General features: G+C 44.4%; 1 protein-coding gene across 32 annotated transcripts in view; it reads right to left on the reverse strand.

Annotated features, from left to right (window-relative positions):
- Nucleotides 1-19,136, reverse strand: part of nrxn3a (neurexin 3a) — a 2,036,587-nt gene that overhangs the window by 676,361 nt on the left and 1,341,090 nt on the right. For 2 of the 32 annotated variants that reach the window (XM_059649001.1, XM_059649002.1), the window contains exon 1: nt 14,706-15,124. The exons of 28 other annotated variants lie outside the window; for them this stretch is intronic. In XM_059649001.1, the coding sequence (XP_059504984.1) occupies nt 14,706-14,940 (235 nt within the window). In that variant the 5' untranslated portion in view covers nt 14,941-15,124. Of the gene's footprint in view, nt 1-14,705; nt 15,125-19,136 lie in introns of those variants that run through there. 2 more of the 32 variants (XM_048537438.2, XM_048537437.2) reach the window with 1 other exon arrangement.

Below are 19,136 nucleotides of genomic sequence, written 5' to 3' on the forward strand. Positions count from 1 at the left end.
TATCATGGTTAAAAGAAAGGATATTTTTCCAATCAGACATAGATTGTCACATTACACAAATTATAGGGATAAAATCCACCCCTGCCATTGAGCTGTGCAGCTCGTCCACGCCGATCAGATATCCTAAATTATTATAGTCCCATCTGGCCACCATGTGACAGGGACTCATGTCTGACCAGCAGCCCATGACTGAGCACTCTATAAGGACTGTAAAGTTGGGCACTTTGTGTCTCTTCACTTTCCTGCCTTTGCATTCTCGGGTTTAGTTTTATTTCCGTGTTTTAAGATGGCACCAGACAGCGCTACGCTAACACTTTTCACTGTATTTTGTCAGAAGTTACTCTTGACAAGAAATAAATCAATCAAATCAAATGTGACTCCAGACCCACAGCAATGGGCTTGGCTCCTGCCTGCTCCCTGAAATCGCTGAGCAAAGGGCAATTATAGGCAGACAACAAATGCTGGCCTTGCCGACAACACACGCATCTCGCTGAAGAATAAAAGGAAATAAGCACTGAGAGCGCAAAAGGATATGATAGAAGCTGTCACAAATCTCACAAGAGCAACCCTCAGCAAGCTTCGACCACAAGAAAGGAAAATGGTTATTTCTGTTTTGAAGTCCTGAAGGTCCTTTGAAAAAAAAGGCTTCAATCCTGCTCATCACATTCACATTCCACTTAACTGTGTAGCAGATTTAATACCACAATCTCTTAATTGGTTCCTATGGGTATAACGATGAGTCGAACCCTCCAATGTAGTTTCCTAAGCACTGGGCCTGGACTGTACCGACTTCATTGGAGCTGCGCAGAGTGCAAATTGTCAGTAGGGTTAGTCTAAAAAGCATTTTCAGCATTTAACATCAACCCATTGCTGCCATCCTCCTAAATGAGTTCCCCACTCACACACTACTTTGTCACCTTAAAGTACATCACATAAAATGAGTTATTTTCCACTTATGTCAGCAGGCATACTGGCCATTTTGGAAACAATTGGTAAGCTCTCCCTGGGTTTCCCAGGCAACACCAGTATTCGTCCCATCATGCCAAAATCCCAGAATGATCACACTGGTGTTTTGTGGCACCTGGCAATTCGCAAACCATATTTCCCTCACTAAAATAATGGCTGGGGGTCACTGCCTGAACGCTGCTGACGTTAATTTTAAATACGGTCCTTGTGTCCTCAGACTGAAAAGACAGGAGCGAGCCCATCAGCACCTCATTTTCCACTTGGGGACCCTCAGCCCTCTGGACTCAATATTGAGTTCAATAACTTTAGGGTTTGAGCTCTCCCATGCCCTTATCCGATACCCCATACATCAGGCCTTGCTGTCACATAGTCTGCGACTACACACAACCCATTGTTAGGCACTAACAGTCCCCATTAATAGCTGTTCACCCCCCTGGCCCAATCGTTATCCACTTCTTTGTCTGATCATCTGTTCTTCTCTTCCTTTGGGCTCTATTCCCCACCTATCATTTATTCTTTACACTCCACACCCACCCTATCTTCTGCATAAAAACCGGCATTTTCCTGCCTGCCATCAGTTCTGAGGAAGGGGTACTGGGCCCGAAGCATTCACTCGGATTTCTTTCCACACATGTTGCCTGACCCACTGAGCTTTTTCAGCAATTTCTTTTTTTGTTTCTGATTCCTTCTTGGCCAGGTTAGCTCAGAGTCAATTTTACAGCCGTGAATAGATTTAGAAAAAGAGTCTTCTGTCCCCGCAGCAGAGGAAGCAACTCCTTACTGTCAGCCACACCACTGGGAATGCTTGCCAGTACAGGTCAATGAGGGAGTTTCTGACCGGGGTGATCATCAGAGGAATGGGAGGGGCGAAGATGGGGAATTGACTGGAGGGAGTGAGGCCTACATTCGGCACAGGGTCCTCGAGCAGGAGCGAGTTCTCCCAGCATAGCCACAAGGAATAGAACATAGAACATAGAACGGATGCCTCTTGTCTGCTCCTGGTGAAATACCAACTGAGATGGGTCAAATCGTTAAACCCAGCCGTATGCACCACTCTCCCCACCCCCACATATCACCCCCTTGCCAGCTCACTCCTGCACCGAGTGTGCGGGAAGAGGCAGCAAAACAAAATTTCACCTCATGTCTCATCGGAAAGATGGCACCTTCGGCACTGCAGCATGCCCTCGGCGTTGTTCTGGCAGGATCAGCATTGATTTCTGTGCCCGAATCTCTTGCCTTGGGATGTGGGAGAGAAACAGGGTTATCCACTGAGCCACTGCCGAGGTGTAACCCCCAACTCAAATAACCCAAAGGCATCGCTCAGCGATAAATAGAAAATTTGAAAGTTGCTCAGTATTTGCAAAGACAAACATGAGCAAGATTTTTTCCAGGTAAGTACAAAGGCTGAAATAGGAAAACAAACTCCCACCCAAATATGTGAATAATCTAAAACAGATTGTGATTCATTTAATGCCTGCTTTAAGGAGAGGGCAAGTTCTGTTTCAGGAGCTAGACAATTTCCATTTAATCTAATTTACTGAGACACACAGTCCCAGGGATAGTCATTGAACTATACTGAGACCTGGAGTTAATCCATCAAGATACTGCAGGGTTCGGCTTTCTCACAAAATAATTAGCCTGGCTGAGGGATGGAGTGGATTGCAGATCAATTAAGGGCGCAATCACGTTTTCTCAAAAACATGCCAGTTTCCCATCCATTGTTTAGTTTGCATATTCGAGGAATTGTGAAGCTGTGTACTGGAGAGGTGACAGTACAGCAATAATCTCACTGGACCCCGGGAAAAAGATGCATGTTCAGTGGTTAGTGCCGCGTTAGGGACCCAGGTCCGATTCCAGCCATGGTTCACTCTCAGTGTGGAGTTTACATCATCTCTCTGTGTCTGCGAGGTTCCTTCTGAGTGCTCGGGTTTCCTCCCACTGTCCAAAGATGTGCAGGATAGGTGGATTGGCCACAGGAACTGCAAATTTACAGGAATAGGTTAAGGGCTCAGGGTGAGATGCTCTTTGGAGGGTCGGTGCAGTCTCAATGGGCCATATATCTATACTGTAGGGGTTCTATGATTCTCCAGGGACCTCAGTTCAATTCTCAGCATGGTAAGTGGTGATACCTGAAATCAGCAAAATCTGAAATTTTTAAAAAAAGTATGTTTATTGGTGACCATGGAACCAGTGCTGTTTGCTGTTTAAAACAAAATTTGTGGTATACAAATGTCCTTTCAGGAAGGCAATGTGCCATGTTTACAGGGTCTGGCCTACATGTGGCTCCAGACCCACAACAAGATGGTTGCCTCTTAACAGCCCTCTGGGCAATTAGAGATGGGTAATAAATGTTAGCCAAGCCAGAGATGCCCTCATACTGTGAGGGAATTTCTAAAAGAAAGTGCTTGTCTTGATTCCAATATAATCTACCAAAAATAACAAAGGCCCCTCTAAACAGAGACAGTCAGAGCTGGGGAGGTAGTTTGAATCTTAGTGTACGGTAAGGAGATGTCCATTCCTTCCATGTTAGCACACTATTGCTAATTATTTCCATAGATTAGAGCAGAGATAGTAAGCACACTGGAGGACTAAGACATGCCATGGGATATTATAGCTAGCATAGCAATTTGTTGTAATTCATTTATAGTTACGCTATGTATGCCAATGCAGTAAAATGTCTACAAGTCTACATTTTTTTTGTTCCATCTGTAACTTCTTGATTTCCTGAGGGGCTACACAGAAACAGAGAAGGTAGGAGCAGGAGAAGGCCATTCAGCCCTTCGAGCCTGCTCTGCTTTTCTTCAGGATCATGGCTAATTGTCCAACTCAATAGCCTAATCCTGCTTTCTACCCGTACCCCAAGTGCTATATCTAGTCGCCTCTTGAACACATACAATGTTTCACATAAAGTACTTCCTGTGGGAATGAATTCCACAGGCTCACCACTCTTCGGGTGAACAAATATGTCCTCATCTCCACCCTAAATCATCTACCCCAAATTTTCAGACTGTGACCCTGGACCTGTACACACCCACCATCGGAAACATCCTCCCTGCTTCTACCCTGTCTCGTCCTGATTATAAGTCTCTGAGATCCCCCCCATTGTCTGAATTCCAGCAAAACTATCCCAACCTAATCAATCTCTCCACATAAGTCAGACGTGCCATCCGTGGAATCAGCCTGGTAAACGTTTGTTGCATTCCCTCAAGAGCAAGAGCATCCTTCTTCAGAAAGGGAGACCAAAATGGCACACAATATTCGAGGTGTGCCCTCACCAAGGCCCTGTATAACAGCAACAACACATTGCTACTGGACACTGCCAAACTACACAGCCACCAAAGCATTCCCTGAGGCCACAATACCAAAGATGATGCATCTGCCCACTGACCAGAGCCAGGACACTGCCTCTGCCAAAGTTGCTGTATCTAACTGCCACCATAGCCAGGGCACTCTTGAGGACCAGGGCCCATCTCAACTTCAGATCTGCCAATCCACCCTAGCCTGCACATCTCTGGACTGTGGGGGGAAACCACAGCACCTGGTGGAAACCCACACAGACCTTGGGGGGGGAGTTTGCAAACTCCATACCGATAGTTACCCAAGGGTGAAACCGAACCCATGGTCCCCGGTGCTGTGAGGAAGCAGTGGTAACCACAGAGCCACCATGTTGCTCTGAAGGGTCATTAAGGATATTCAAGGCTGATGTAGACAGATATTAATCAGTGAGGGAGACAAGTGTTGTGGCGTAAAGGCTGGAAAATGAAGTTCAAGATTATCAGAGCAACCATGGCCTCATTGAACGTTGGGGCAGACTAAACAGGATTAGTGGCCTCCTTCTGACTCTAAGTCTTAAGGTCATATGAATGTACTGATGGTGAAAGTACGACCTAGTGATGATGCTCTCAGGCAATGAGTTTTAGATTATGCCTATTCAGTGTTTGAGAAACGAATCTCCTCAACATCTCAAATCTACATCATCAGGACATCGACCATCCTGCCAGTAAAAACAGTATCTCCTTGCTTACCCTCTCAAGCCATTTTCTCTCTCCACTCGGGAGAACAGTACCACTATCTTTCATCTCTCCATTAAACCGACGCACCACATTCCCTGGTGCCATTCCAATAAATGGTCAGCGCGATCTCAAAATTCTATTTTCTTTTTTAATCATAGTCTTTTCTCCTTTTCAAAGCCACAATTACTATCATTACTCAGGAGGATAATTAATCCTTAAATGTAGTACAATTATCACCGGCATTTACTTCATCATCTTTGATTCTGGACAGTGTGAACCATTGTTGCAGCAAACAGCCGCTGACAAGAATCTTTTTTTTCTCTGCTTACCCACTCGAGCCCTTCTCTATACAGGTTCATGTTCTTTTCTAAGACACCTGTGCATTTATGTTTGTCAATGCGTGAGAGATGGTGTGTATCTGTTTACATGCGTGTGTCTGTTTGCGTGTGTGTGTGTGCGCGTGTTTGTGTGTTTCTTTTGCGTGTATACCAGTGCGCGTATTTGTCCGCGCATTTGTGTGTGTGTGTGTGTGTGTGTGTCTCAGTGTGTATATGTATATGTGTGTCTCCGCATGTGTGCATCAGCAGTGTGTGCATGTCAATATGCGTGCATGTGCATGTGCATACGTCAGTGTGCATGAGTTCCCATCCTGGAAGAAGAGGGGTCCTATAATTTCTTTCCTGCCCTGCTCACAGAAATGTCCTAGATGTTTGTGTTTTTCTTAATTGTTAGAGGCAGCCCACATTAAGTTACTTAAAAAGATAAGCACCCACAGTGTTGGAGGTGGTACATTAGCATGGATAGAGGCTAACCAACAGAAGACAGAGATTTGGGATAAATGGATAAAAACCTACAATTTGTGGTGTGGCACAAGAATCAGTGTGAGAGCTACAAGGATATGCAATACATATGAATAACTTGGATGAAGGAAGTGAATGTATTATAGCCAAGTCTACAGATAACACACAGTGCTCAGAAGGCAAGTGATGAGGATGATACAAAGAGCCTGAAGAGGGATACAGATAGGTTAAGCAACCAGGTAGAACTTGGCACATGGAATATAACGTGGGGAAATGGGAGGTTGTGCACTTTAGCAGGAAGAATAGAGGAGCTGAATATTATTTAAATGTAGAAAAAAACTGTAGAACTCAGGAATTTGAGGGTCTACGTGCATGAACTACATAAAGTTAGCCTCCAAATTCAACAGGTAATTGGGAAAGCAAATGGAATATCGGTGCTTATTTCAAAAGAAACACAGTATGAAAGTAGAAAGGTTTTCACCAAAGTGTACAAGACACTGGTCAGACTACGGCAGGAACACCATGAAGAGTTTAGGGTCCAATAACCAAGGAAAAATATACTGGTATTGGAAGTCCAGGGAAGGTTCACTAAACCAGCACCAAGTACGGAAGGATTGGTTTAATGAGGACAGGCTGAGTGGGTTGAGCCTGTACTCATTGGAATTTAGAAGAATAAGGTACTACCTTTATTGAAACGAACGAGATACTTAAGAGATCTTGGCAGGGTAGAGGTGAAAAGGTTGTTTCTCCCCGAGGAAGAGTTTAAGTCCAGAGGGCACAATTTCAGATTAAGAGGCCCACACACTTCAGACTGAGACAAGGAGCGATTTCTTCTCTCAGAGAGTAGTAAATCAGTGGAATCCTTTGTTGCAGAGGGCCTTTGAGGCTGGGTGATTAAGTATACGCAAGGCTGAGATAGTTTTTTTAATCAAAGGTTACAGGATAACAGCAGGAAAGTGGAGTTGAATAATATCAAATCAGCATCTGATGATGCAGCAGGCTCAATGGGTTGAATGGCCTACTCCTGAATCTAATGGCTGGGCAGTTCTGGAGGGCTGGCAAGATGAGCGTACATGAGAGGTTCAGTGCTATTTTATGGGTGAGGTGTACTTTTTACTTCCACAGAGAAACTATGGAGAGGAATTGTCACCTGGTCCAGAGGATTAAATCACATGGGATCCACAGTCAGTTGGTAAATTGGATAAGAAAGTTATTTTAGTCACAGAAAACCGACAGTAGCTTAAGGGCATACAGGGGTATTTTTCTGACTGGAGGTCTGTGACCAGTGATGTTCACAAGGATCAGTGCTGGGGCCTCTGTTGTTTGAACGGTAATAAACGTGAATGGTGTTAAACAAAAACATGATAACAATCAGACATCATAAGTTAAATTCTAACTTCACCTGTTTACTTGACAAAAATCATGCAAAGCGTATTTCCTATGATACAGTATCTCATCTGAGAAATGCCATTGGAAGTGTCAACATATTTCCAGTAATTGAGTGTTGAAAGCTGTATGATTTATGTATATTAATATATTTTTCTAGAGGTCAGATTTTAAACAAATAGTGGAAATGAAGCGGCCAATTTTTGTGAAAGGGATTACAAACAGCTTGTTCAGCCTTTACAGAGCCCCAATTTTAAACCACTATGTGCCTCCTGGAGTATTTAGGGAAGTATGATTTAACTGTGGGGGTTTATAACTAGAGAGAGAAAATGTTGAGCCTTTAACTTAGCAGAGACTAAGATGAGCAAGTTTTTTTAAAAATCATTAGTTGAAAAGCTTTTGGGTTCAGTTCAAAGGCGACTGGGGGCAGAACCAAATATAATTTGTCCTAGAAAAAGGAGATTATTTGAAGCAGTTAAGGAAATAGGTGACCTCATTGGAAGACAGTGGTTTGTGAAACTTCTTTCCAGAAGCATTAAAACTGTGCTGGTTATTAAATTTCTGAGAAAGTTTAAGCTCTTAATTGTCTGAGCCATTGAAGAGAAAAGCCTCACAGTTAATGGGTCCTGAATGGAGCAGAGACAGTTAAGATTAACTCAAAGTCAACAGGGAAAATATTTCTCTGGATTTTAGGATAACTGTTATCTGATGATGTTAGGAAGCAGATACCATTTTGTGTTGCTTTTTATTTTGGAATGTTTCAATCTGTGTTGTATTTAGACAGCTTGGTCCGTTTTATTTTACTTGTAATTCTTTTGTGTAATCAACTTCTGTTCTGTTGTTAAAACCAACTCTGCAACCTCCATCAAGCTAAATATCTATCTGGAATCAGACCTGTCTGGTGGTAAAAATCAGCTGGGACCATAACAACTAAAATAATCAACAAAATAAAAATGTAAAATTGATTTATCTTCTAAAAATAAGATTTTCATTACAGGGCAGGCACAAATTTTATTCATAGGGGATACAAAACAGCATTATTCCATTATTTAGCCTTCAATCTCTGTCCTCCGATAGTCAACAATAACTTGCATTTTCATAGAACCTTTAAGTAGAAAACGTTCCAAGGTATTTCACAACAACACCACTCTACACAGTGTTAGATAAATGAATATTAGATTAGCTAAGTTTAAGGGGCATTTTAAAAGGTGGTGAAGTTTAAATGGAGGAGGCTATAAAGGCACAGCCACCAATGGAAGTATAATTAGAACTGAGTCTACTGAAGGGGCCAGAATTGCAGCAGTGTGCAGATCTCGGAAGATACTCTGTGCAGAGTACCAATAGAGATTACGATCAGCTCATGGGACAGGAAGCCAAATCCCAGCCCGTCATGGTTGTACCACTGAATCCCAGAGCTGCAGATGCAGACACGTTCTCAGTCACTGTTGCAAGCAGGTTTTCACTAACAAGGCACTTAACCAATTTCTCCCTTTCTCATGAGGGAGAACCTGAATTTCAATCAGGTAGCAAAAACCAGTTACATGGTGCCACTTAATCTTAATGTAAATGAATGGGGACTCCAGAGCCTAACATAAAGATCCTCACTCTCAGCATTCATCATCATTACTAAACCATTTCATTAAGGAGCAATGCAACTTGAATGTGTTTGGAGCTGGGGGTGGGGGGAACAAGATGTTGATAATGCAGGCATTATTCCTAACCCAAGGCCTTTTGATACTGTTGATGATGATGTACAAGGTCCAATTAATCAAAGACCAGAGTAGGCTGAATTTTAATTCAGTCAAAGATCTTAATCGGGTCTCATTTCCGCACCATGTTTGCCTAGGGTACAACTCATGTGAGTTTCTTTTGTGGTTTTGTACATTCAGCACATAGCTTTATCTTTGCAGTGACATAGTCAGCCAATGCGCAAACATCATTGATTCAGCTCTCCCGTCTGTCCCTGCAATCAGTACAACTCTCTTCGAGGAAAATCTCGATCTGTCACTGTACGTCGGAAATGACAACAAGCAAACTCGCACAGAACAGAGAAGCATTGCGAAATTGTCTTCTATGAATCTGCTTCCCTTTATCAAGTTATATTGTTCTGTCACTTCTCACCTCAACGTATATCTGTCTGCCGTTGACACTGTGGGCACGGAATTTCTTTATTAAAGAGCAACATAAGTGATCGCCAGCTCTTTTGCCATCACAAACCACAACAGTTCTTCGATTATAAATAAGACCGGAGACGTGACCAGATTAAAGAGGGTGCGCAGAGTAAGGGGATTTAGTGTGGAGGGTGAGCAAACAGAGGATTTAAATAAATTGCGAAAAAAAAATCAAAAATGTGCAATTGCATTGAATGGGGCAGTTAAAAGCTAACAAATAGGAAAATATTTCCTGCTTTCCACCACTACATCCCAGAGTTCAGCACTATAACAACTATTGAACACAAACTGTATCTTCAATCTGTATTAGCACTGTTGTATTAAACTTCAAACTACTGCAGATGTAATCTGTTGTAACAGAAGTTGACATCATTCAGTCAGCATTGCAACTCAATTACTGACACTATTCCAGCATTACTGTAACTGTATTGATGACCTTATTCAGATTTGAAGCTGCACGATTTACTGTATCAAATCAGCATTTTCACTGTATTACTGACACAACTTAACCAGCATCAAAACTCAATTACTGACAGCATTCAATCAGCGTAATAATTGTGTTATTAACAATATTGTATTAACATTCAAATCACAACATAGATTCTACTCAATTAATATTGTGATTGGAAGATTGACAATATTCAGTCACCATTGTGACTGTATTAATGACACTATTCAAAAAACATTGTAATCTCCACACAATTCAAACAACAGTGACAAATATATCCACTTCACAGATAAACCAACTATACTATTCACAGTTTATCAACATCATTGTAACCATGATGCTGACAGTCAGTCAGTATTGTAAATGCATTACAGACTCAATTCAATCAGCACTGCAGCTGTACCAGCGACTCAACTGAATTACCATTGTAGCTGAGTTACTGATACATACAATTAATATTATGACTGTGTCACCGACAACATTCCACTGGTATTTTGACTGTGCTGATGACACTATTCAGTGAACATTGCAACTGTATTACTGACCTATTCCACCAGGATTGTGATTGCATCACTGACACTATTTGATTGGTATTGTAACTATCGTTGACAGTCTTCCACCTGTACTGTGACTGTATCAATGACACTATCAACAAACAGTATGACTATGTCACTTATTCAATTACACACAATCAACTGGCCATGTAATCGTATAAGAGATAATATTGTATCAACAGTTTACATCACAGAACAGGATTGTAACTGTTGCTTATGTAATTCAAGCATTGTGACTGTAACACTGGCACCATTAAATCTGCAATGTGACTGTAATACTGGCACCATTCAATCTGCAACGTGACTGTAATACTGGCATCAGTCAATCTGCAATGTGACTGTAATACTGGCATCAGTCAATCTGCAATGTGACTGTAATACTGGCACCATGCAATCTGCAATGTGACTGTAACACTGACACCATGCAATCTGCAATGTGATGGTAACACTGACACCATGCAGTTTGCAATGTGACTGTAACACTGACACCATGCAGTCTGCAATGTGACTGTAACACTGACGCCATGCAGTCTGCAATGTGACTGTAACACTGACACCATGCAGTCTGCAATGTGACTGTAATACTAGCACCATGCAATCTGCAATGTGACTGTAATATTGACACCATTCAATGTGCATTGTGACTGTAATATTGACATCATTCAATCTGCACTGTGACTGTAACAGCAGCATCATGCAATCTGCAATGTGACTGTAATATTGACATCATTCAATCTGCAATGTGGCTGTAACACCCACATCATCCAATCTGCATGTGACTGTAATATTGACACACTTCAATATTCAATGTACCTGCAATACTGGCACCATTCCATCAGCAATGCAACTATCATATTGACACTATTCAATTTACAATATGACTGTCGTATTAACATCATTCAATCAGCATTGTGACTGTTATATTGACACCAATCAGCATTGCGACTTAATTACTAACACCATGCAATCGACATTATGACTGTGATATCAACACCATTTAATCAGCATTGCAACTGAAACACCAACGTAATTCACTCAGCATTGTAACTACAATTGACATGTCTGTGAGCATTGTAACTGTTATCAGTGACAGCATTTCAATCAGCACTGTGGATGTACTGCTGATAACCGACAGCGTTCCAAAACCATTCTGACTGTATTACTCACACTATTCACTCAGCACTGTGCCTGTATTGCTTACACAGCGGCATTGCAGCCTGTACTTTCTGTGTTAAAGCATTAGCTGTGGGAGCTGCTCTCTGCTCCTGACGACAGCACAGAGCGGGCGGCTTGACATGAGGAATTTACCAGAGTGAGTGAGTGAGTCAGTGAGCCTGGATGTACCTAACAAGCCAGCCCTGAGAGCTGGGTTCCAATCTCACATTCACAGGCACAGCCTGCAGCTGGTATTGGGGTGCTGGGAGTGTGAATGAATAGGCGAGAGGAGTTTGATATTTGCAGGTTCTATTTCAGTATCTGCTGGCAGCCAGGGAGCTTCTAAACACTGTTTCCCAAAACACTTCAGAGCGACAAACCTGAGCATTTTACCACACAGTGTTATTAATACTTTGCCTGCTGCTCATAGCAATCTTGTGGTGCAGTGGGTAGTGTCCAAACCCCTGGATGTGGGGGTTGAGGATATCTATATCCCACCTTCCACCGGAGGGGAGTTACAACCTAGTAAAAACAGAAGGTGCTGGGGAAACTCAGCAGGTCTGGCTGCAGCTGAGGTTCACCCGAAGCAGAGTTAGTTTTCTATCCACTGAGGCTTCTGAACCTGATGAGTTTCTCCAGCACTTTGTTACCCCCAACCCCTGCCAGCACCCTTGTTTTATTTCAGATCTCCAACTTCCGCAGTGACTTGCTTTTACTGCCTTTCACACATGCCCCAGCAGGTTGACTAAAAACACATATTTTAAAAAAAGTTTGTTGAATGTTGTTAACGAAAATAGCCAAATGTGGCTGTTGGGAGGCAAACTGTAATGTGTACGAACTGAAATGGTTAGCAGCAAAAATAAGGAGAAGATAAAATGCATAAGAATGCTCAGTTATAGAGTGTCCCTGGCCAGAAAGCACCCCCAGGCTGTAGATATATTTAATCAATCTTTTAGCACACACATTTTCAGCATGTAGGACCTTAACTCAAGTCTCCTAGCTCAGAGGTAGGAGCACCACCACTGTACTGCAACACTCTTCACCAAAGTCTGTAGATATTGTCAATTATTCTGTTCAGAGATGTTCAAACACATCTCTGGAGCAGGTGGGACTTGAACCCAGGCCTCCTGGCTTAGAGGCAGGGACACTATCACTGCATCACTAGCAAATATATTCCAAGCCACCTCCAGTGCAGATGGGATTTGAATGCTGGCTTTCTGGTCTAGACGAAGGGACACTATCGCTGGGTCAGAGGAGGCCTCCTCTCAGAAACACTGTTTTTTGCAGGACAAGCTCAGATTTAAAGAGAAACACTCTGTGGGACAGTGAGAATGTTCTTAATGAAGTCTGGCTTCCAGACCCATCTGACCCTGAATGACTACCCAGAGTCAATAGATGATATATTGGAGTGGGCAATCTCAGGCTAATCAGCCGAAGAATCACTCTCCTCTCCCACAAAGCATCTTCCAACTCCATAAGGGGACCCTCCCAGAGTAAACCTGCCCCTCCCACCTCCTCATTCCTTGATGGTGTGTTTAACCAGCTTCTCTCTCTCCCCCAATGACACCATCACACACACAGACACCACCCTCTCCCCCTTCCTCTTTCTCTGGTGTCCCTCAGGAGAGGGCCGCTGTTAGGATAAATCACTGCAGATGCTGGAATTCCTTGCATCCCATCAGCTCCTGAAGTGGGGTCGAGGACTGGGATTTCAGGATAACGGGAGAGAGAAAGCAGGGAGAAGTGAGGCAACTTGAAGAGCTCTTTGAAAGAAGTTGATGAGGGGGAAGAGAGGAGGCATGACGGGCCGAAGGTGCTGCAGGATTGTGATCCAGTTTGTTATCTATATGTACACACACATCACCTTGCCTATCTCTGCCTACACTCTGACGAACCAACCTCATAGCTCCGCTGTTGAATGGAAACTCCGGCACCCAGGGGGATATATCGACACCCAGTGTACAAATTTAAAATCTATTTATTTATATCAAAAAAATGAAAATGACTGTGACATTCAGAGCTCTCCCTGCAAACTCAAATACCCAATTATCCCAATCACTGCCTGGGACCTAATCTCATTACCATTGTCTCCATTCGAATTAAAACAGGCAGTGTTCAACAAAAGATGCCGAGAGACGGGGAGAAGGAGGGAGATACACTGAGGGGGAGTGTTGTCTTAAGGACGATAGAGAGACATCTCAAGGGAATTTCTCCGCAACCCCTTTGTTGTGGGGAGGGGTGAACTGGGGAGGGAGTGTCATTTGCGAAGGGGAAAACAACATTAAAAGGTCCCATGACTCCATTTGCTGAAGGGAACAAATAAAGTCGGGAGTCGGGGTTCAGAAGCAGAAGCAAAAACGACCGGGCGCCTCCTGAGAGCTAAAAGGGACACGGAATTCCCTACTGGAAGCAAGACATGCCGGAGATCACAGGGGGTCAGGGAGCAGCCACGGAGAGAAAGCAGGTTAACGTTTCAAGTCTCGAAGCTCTCCATCTGATTCCGGGATCTGCAGGAAACAGGCCATTCGGCCCATCGAGTCCCACCAATCCTCCACCCAGACTCCCTGTCCTATCCCTGGAAGCTCTGCATTTTCCCATTTGGCTTAATCCACCGCATCTCCATTCAGGAATCAGCTCACTTCGATGGCCCTTCGTGATTTGTTCAGGTCTGAGGGAGGCGATGGTTTGAAGATTTCCACTCTTAAAAGAATTTTTCAGCCCTCGGTGTGAGCTTTGGGCTTTGACACTGGAAACTTGGCTCCCTGTGTTACCCAGTGAACTCTGACTTATCTGGTCTCAATCTAGGAACAGTTCAACATTCTCCCTCAAAAACAAACAGCAGGCTGACGGAGGGGGAAATACCGTGTTTCTTAACGGAATATCCATTTTATAATTGACGCCCCTACCCTGTTACCTTTATTTTATAAAATCAGCTGTGTTCTGAACTCTCCTCTCTCTGCGTGTGTGAATCTGAATGCAGAAATCAAGCTGAACATCCCCGTCTGGAGAGAACCCCCATTAACCATTTGGTGTACATTGAACAGGAACACAGTTAAATAGCTCTACACTTACAGTAGAAGTAAATTTGCTCCGCTCTTAACTGCCTCCGGCTTAGAAATGCACAAATTCGGGCAGTTCGGAACCAGAGGAGTTCAATAAAAAAGCAGATAAATGAGACAAGTTTTAAGCATATTAAAGAGAGAGAGACGCACCGTGGCCGCCTCGCAGAGAGGCTGGGGAGCGGTAGATGGAGATGGGAGAGACTGAGTGATGTTTGCTGCCGTGGAAGTGATAGTCCTGGTGCGAGGCAGGGCCCGATGATGAGCAGAACACGGTGCTCACGACGCATCCCAGGGTCAGGCACCAGATCCAGGTCGCTGGGCGGCAGCAGGGGCGAGGGGTCCGGTGTCTGGGAGCCGACCTCAGTAAGTTCCTCTTCATGTGCATGGTCAGCGCACTGAGAAGGCCGTCCTACAGCACAGCACAGCTCCCGGGCGGTCAGTAACACTCATGATGCAAGACAGCGCATTCTGAGTCTCCCAGTGTCTTTTCTCTTCAACCTCCTCCCTCCCCTCCCACAGCCCAGGCGCACACACACACACTCCCTCACACCTTCCCTTTCACACTACCAACCTCCCCCTCCCCACTATATCCCTCCCCAGAAAAAAAAGCAAATATACCACCCCCCGCTTCTGGAATGCTTCAAGCCAATCCAAAACACCCCCAACCCACCCCCAACTCCCACTTTCGCTCTTAACTTGCTGCCGTGAGTCCCTGGAGCAAACGGGAACATTGAACCAATTTGCAGGACATGATCAGTAATCAGCTCCCTGCACTGAATAACACACTGATTGAGACAATCTTCCTCCAAAAGGTAGGAACACAAGAACCTCTTCTCTCCCCTCCCCACACACACCAACACACAATGAGAACGGTCAAAAAAAAACCAAAATGAATAAACCAACAGGCTAACAGTTCCCAAGACCTTCCAGGCTCCTCTCAGTCCCAGACTCGTCCCGACTGATGCAGTGCAGCGCTCAAGTACTGAGACGCCTCGGCTCGGGAGTCCTACTCCCAGCAACTCCGAGGGAACAAACCAGTTTTAACCCTGTGAGGGCTGGCCGCAAGGAGAGAGCTCGCTGGCTGGGTCTGGGGGAGCTGGGGAGTTTCTGGAGGGTGTTTGAAGAGGGGGAGAGTGGAGTGAGGGGTAAGCACTGCAGACCCTCAGCTGTTCTCAACTTTATCCAATAACCTTCAAGGAAGACAGCCAGTGCCCAGCACTGCCCAAGCAGCAATGCAGAGGTGGGTGGCAGACGGGGTCCAGTATCTTGAGATCAACGTCTCTGAGCCCCTTGTCCCTAAGCCAGCTTGCCTTGCCAGGCCAGACTCCTCCGTCCATAATGCTGGGTGGATGGGGTTGGTTTCAGGCTGGGTAACGTTTGAGGTTTGGCACCAGCAGTCTCTTCCTCTGCGAGTGGTCTCCTCCTGTCCCTGTCCTCCTGCTTCCCGTCCACTCTCGTTTGCTCGGGGAATGAGGAGAATGTGCACACCATGGGGTTTCGCTGTTGGGGTGATAGTCTGAAAGGGAAGGTGTGAGGAATTGTGTGTGTGTGTGTGTGTGTCTGGGCTGTGGAAGGGGAGGAAGGAGGTTGACGAGAAAGACACTGGGAGATTCAGGGAGAGCGGGTTCCCTTGCTGTCAAAAGTCTCCCATTCCAGCCCCGTCTGTTATACCCACACGGTCATCACTATGCCACTGCTGCTTGGCCACGGGCTGATGCTGGGAAAATCCCACAGGCCAATCCAGATTGTCAACCACAGCAACCAAAAAGAATTATTTAAAAATATGTACAGTTCTGTGCATCGCGCTGTTAACTCCGTTTTACTGATCGAAAGGATGCATACACATTCTAAATGTGACTCCTTACCCTGTCTGATCTTTACCCATATCTTCATCTGTTGGGGGAACTTGCTGCAGACCCAGGCAGGAACAGACACTCTTCCAGGCACACTTGACTGAAGGGCCTCATTCTCACCATATCAACTCTGCACTTCTGAGGAACAGAAATCTCGACAAATACCTTCATCAACCCTTGGAAGGTTCACATACTGGCACAGCTTGTCCTGAACGGGTTTTATTTTGGGGCCGTTTGTTCATGGGTTTTATTTTGGGGTTACTCGCTCATGGGATGTGGGTGTCACTGCCTGGACCAACATTTCTTGCCCATCCATAATTGTCCTTGAGAAGGTGGTGGTGAGCTGCCTTCTTGAACTGCTGCCATCCATGTAATGTAGGTCAATCCACAATGCTGTTAGGGAGGGGATTCCAGCAATTTCATCCAACAACACTCAGAGAACAATGATATATTTCCAATTCAGGATGATGAGTGGCTTGAGGAAGAACTTGCAGGTGTGGTGTTCCCATATACCTTGTGCGTTTGTCCTTCTTGATAAAATGTTCATAGCTTTGGGAGGTGCTGCCTAAGGATCTTTGGTGGATTTCTGCAATGCATCTTGTAGATAGTACACACTGAAGCTACTGAGCATCAGTGGTGGAGAGAGTGAATGCTTGTGGATTTAGTGCCAATCAAGCGGCTGCTTTGTCCTGGATGGTGTCAAGCTTCTTGAGTGTTGTTGGAGCTGTACCCATCCAGGCAAGTAGGGAGTATTCCATCAAACTCCTGACTTGTGCCTTGTAGACAGTGGACAGGTTTTGGGGAGTCAGGAGATGACTAAATCTCTGCAGAATTCCCAGTCCCTGACCTGCTTTTGTAGCCAAAGCATTTGTATGGCCTGTCCAGTTCAGTTGGTCCTAGGGTTTGGGTGCCAATTGCTTCAATAGAATTCTTCACAAATGAGTGGGTAAGAATCAGCTGGAGACCCTCACTGTTGAAACTGGCGTTGGGGGTTCTTCACATCCTGGGGAATGACTCACAGTCCAATTCCTGCATTCAGTCATGCCAGATAGTTGTTTCTTAACTATGAGGCATAAAGGTGCACACTTGGTATTGCAAAGACAACCTTAGAGATGCAGGAACTTAGAAAACGGCAGGAGGAGTAGGCCATACAGTCTCCCTGACTATTCATCCAGATCATGGCTAACCTTTTCCCTCAAAGCTGTTTTCCTGCATTACCCCAGTAATATCTTCAAAATCCGTATTTTTGTAACAAAGTAAACTGCCTCAGGCTGTCTCACAACCCTTTACAGCTCATCAAATATATGTGTTGTAACATAAGAACCGCAGCAGCTAATATTCATTCACTGAGTCCCCACAAATAGCCAGACCATAACAACCAGGTCATCTGTTTATTGTGACGTTGATTCCTGGATAGCAAGCAGCCAGAACACTGAGGACAACTCCTCGCCTCTTCATCGAAATTGTGAAATACATACATATATGCAAATTAGGATCAGGAGTAGGCTGTTCAGTCCCTTTATCCTTTACTCTCTCGCTTGTCCAGAGTCTCTTATTTCAAAAAAGATCAAGGACTTTGCCTCCACTACCTTTTCAGGAAGCAAGTTCCAGACACTCGCCATCCGCCAAGTAAATATTTCAAATGGCCAACTGTGACCACCCCACGCACCCCCCATCAGCAAGTTCTAGCTTCTCCTATAACAGGAAACATCCTCTCCACATGCATCTTGTCAATGCCCCTCAAAATCATATATGGTTGAATCAAGTCACCCCTTGCTCTTCTAGGCTTTCTAGCAGATATATTCTTCTCCCCTTTAGTCCAGTAAACCTTCTCTGAATTGCATCCAATGTATTTGTAACCATTAGTATCCTTTCTTTCTCAAATAAAGAAGCCAAACGTTTAGATACACTACCCCAGGTGTAGTCTCACCAATGCCCTGCATAGCTAAAGCATAACTTCTCTACCTTTGTACTGAATTCACCTCATGATAAATAGTAACATTCTACGTGCTGTACCTGCGTTCGAACCTTTGTGATTCATGTATGAAGGCACCCAATCCCTCATTACATCTCCTTTTTATTGTTCCTGCCAAATTAAACAACTTCACCTTTTCCCCACATCATAGTTTATATGTCCATGAGACCAGACAGAATCTCAGTTTAACATCTTATTGGAATGACAGCATCTCTTTCAGTGCAGCGTTCCCTCGGGACTGCACTGGGATGAGTCGACCTGGGTTACATGCATGAGAGGGACTGAATTTTCATTTCTTCTTCATTTATGGGATGAGAGAGTCACTGGCTGATCTATTATTTATTGGCCATCCCTGATTGCCAGCCAACAATCAACCACTTTGCTGTGGGCCTGGAGTCACATGTAGGCCAGACCAGGTAAAGACAGCAGTTTCCTCCCCTAAGTGGCATTGGTGAACCAGTTATCTCAACTGATAGTGGATCCATGGTTACCACTAGACTCTTAATTCCAGATTTTACTGAATTCAAATTCCACCATCTGCTGTGGCAAGATTCGAACCCAGGTCCCCAAAAACATTACCTGGGTCTCTGTATCAAGAGTGCAATGATAACACCACTAGGCTGTTGCTTCCCCTGCTCACTGATGAACAGCTGGGACTGACTGTTAGAATCACCTTCCAATAGTTAGAAGGAGGTCAGACTAAAGGTCAACCCTTTCCATGGACTCTTCTTGGGGACTCTCTGACCTGTTGCT

Source organism: Stegostoma tigrinum, chromosome 10 (assembly GCF_030684315.1).
Source record: "Stegostoma tigrinum isolate sSteTig4 chromosome 10, sSteTig4.hap1, whole genome shotgun sequence".
Taxonomy (NCBI): Eukaryota; Metazoa; Chordata; class Chondrichthyes; order Orectolobiformes; family Stegostomatidae; genus Stegostoma; species Stegostoma tigrinum.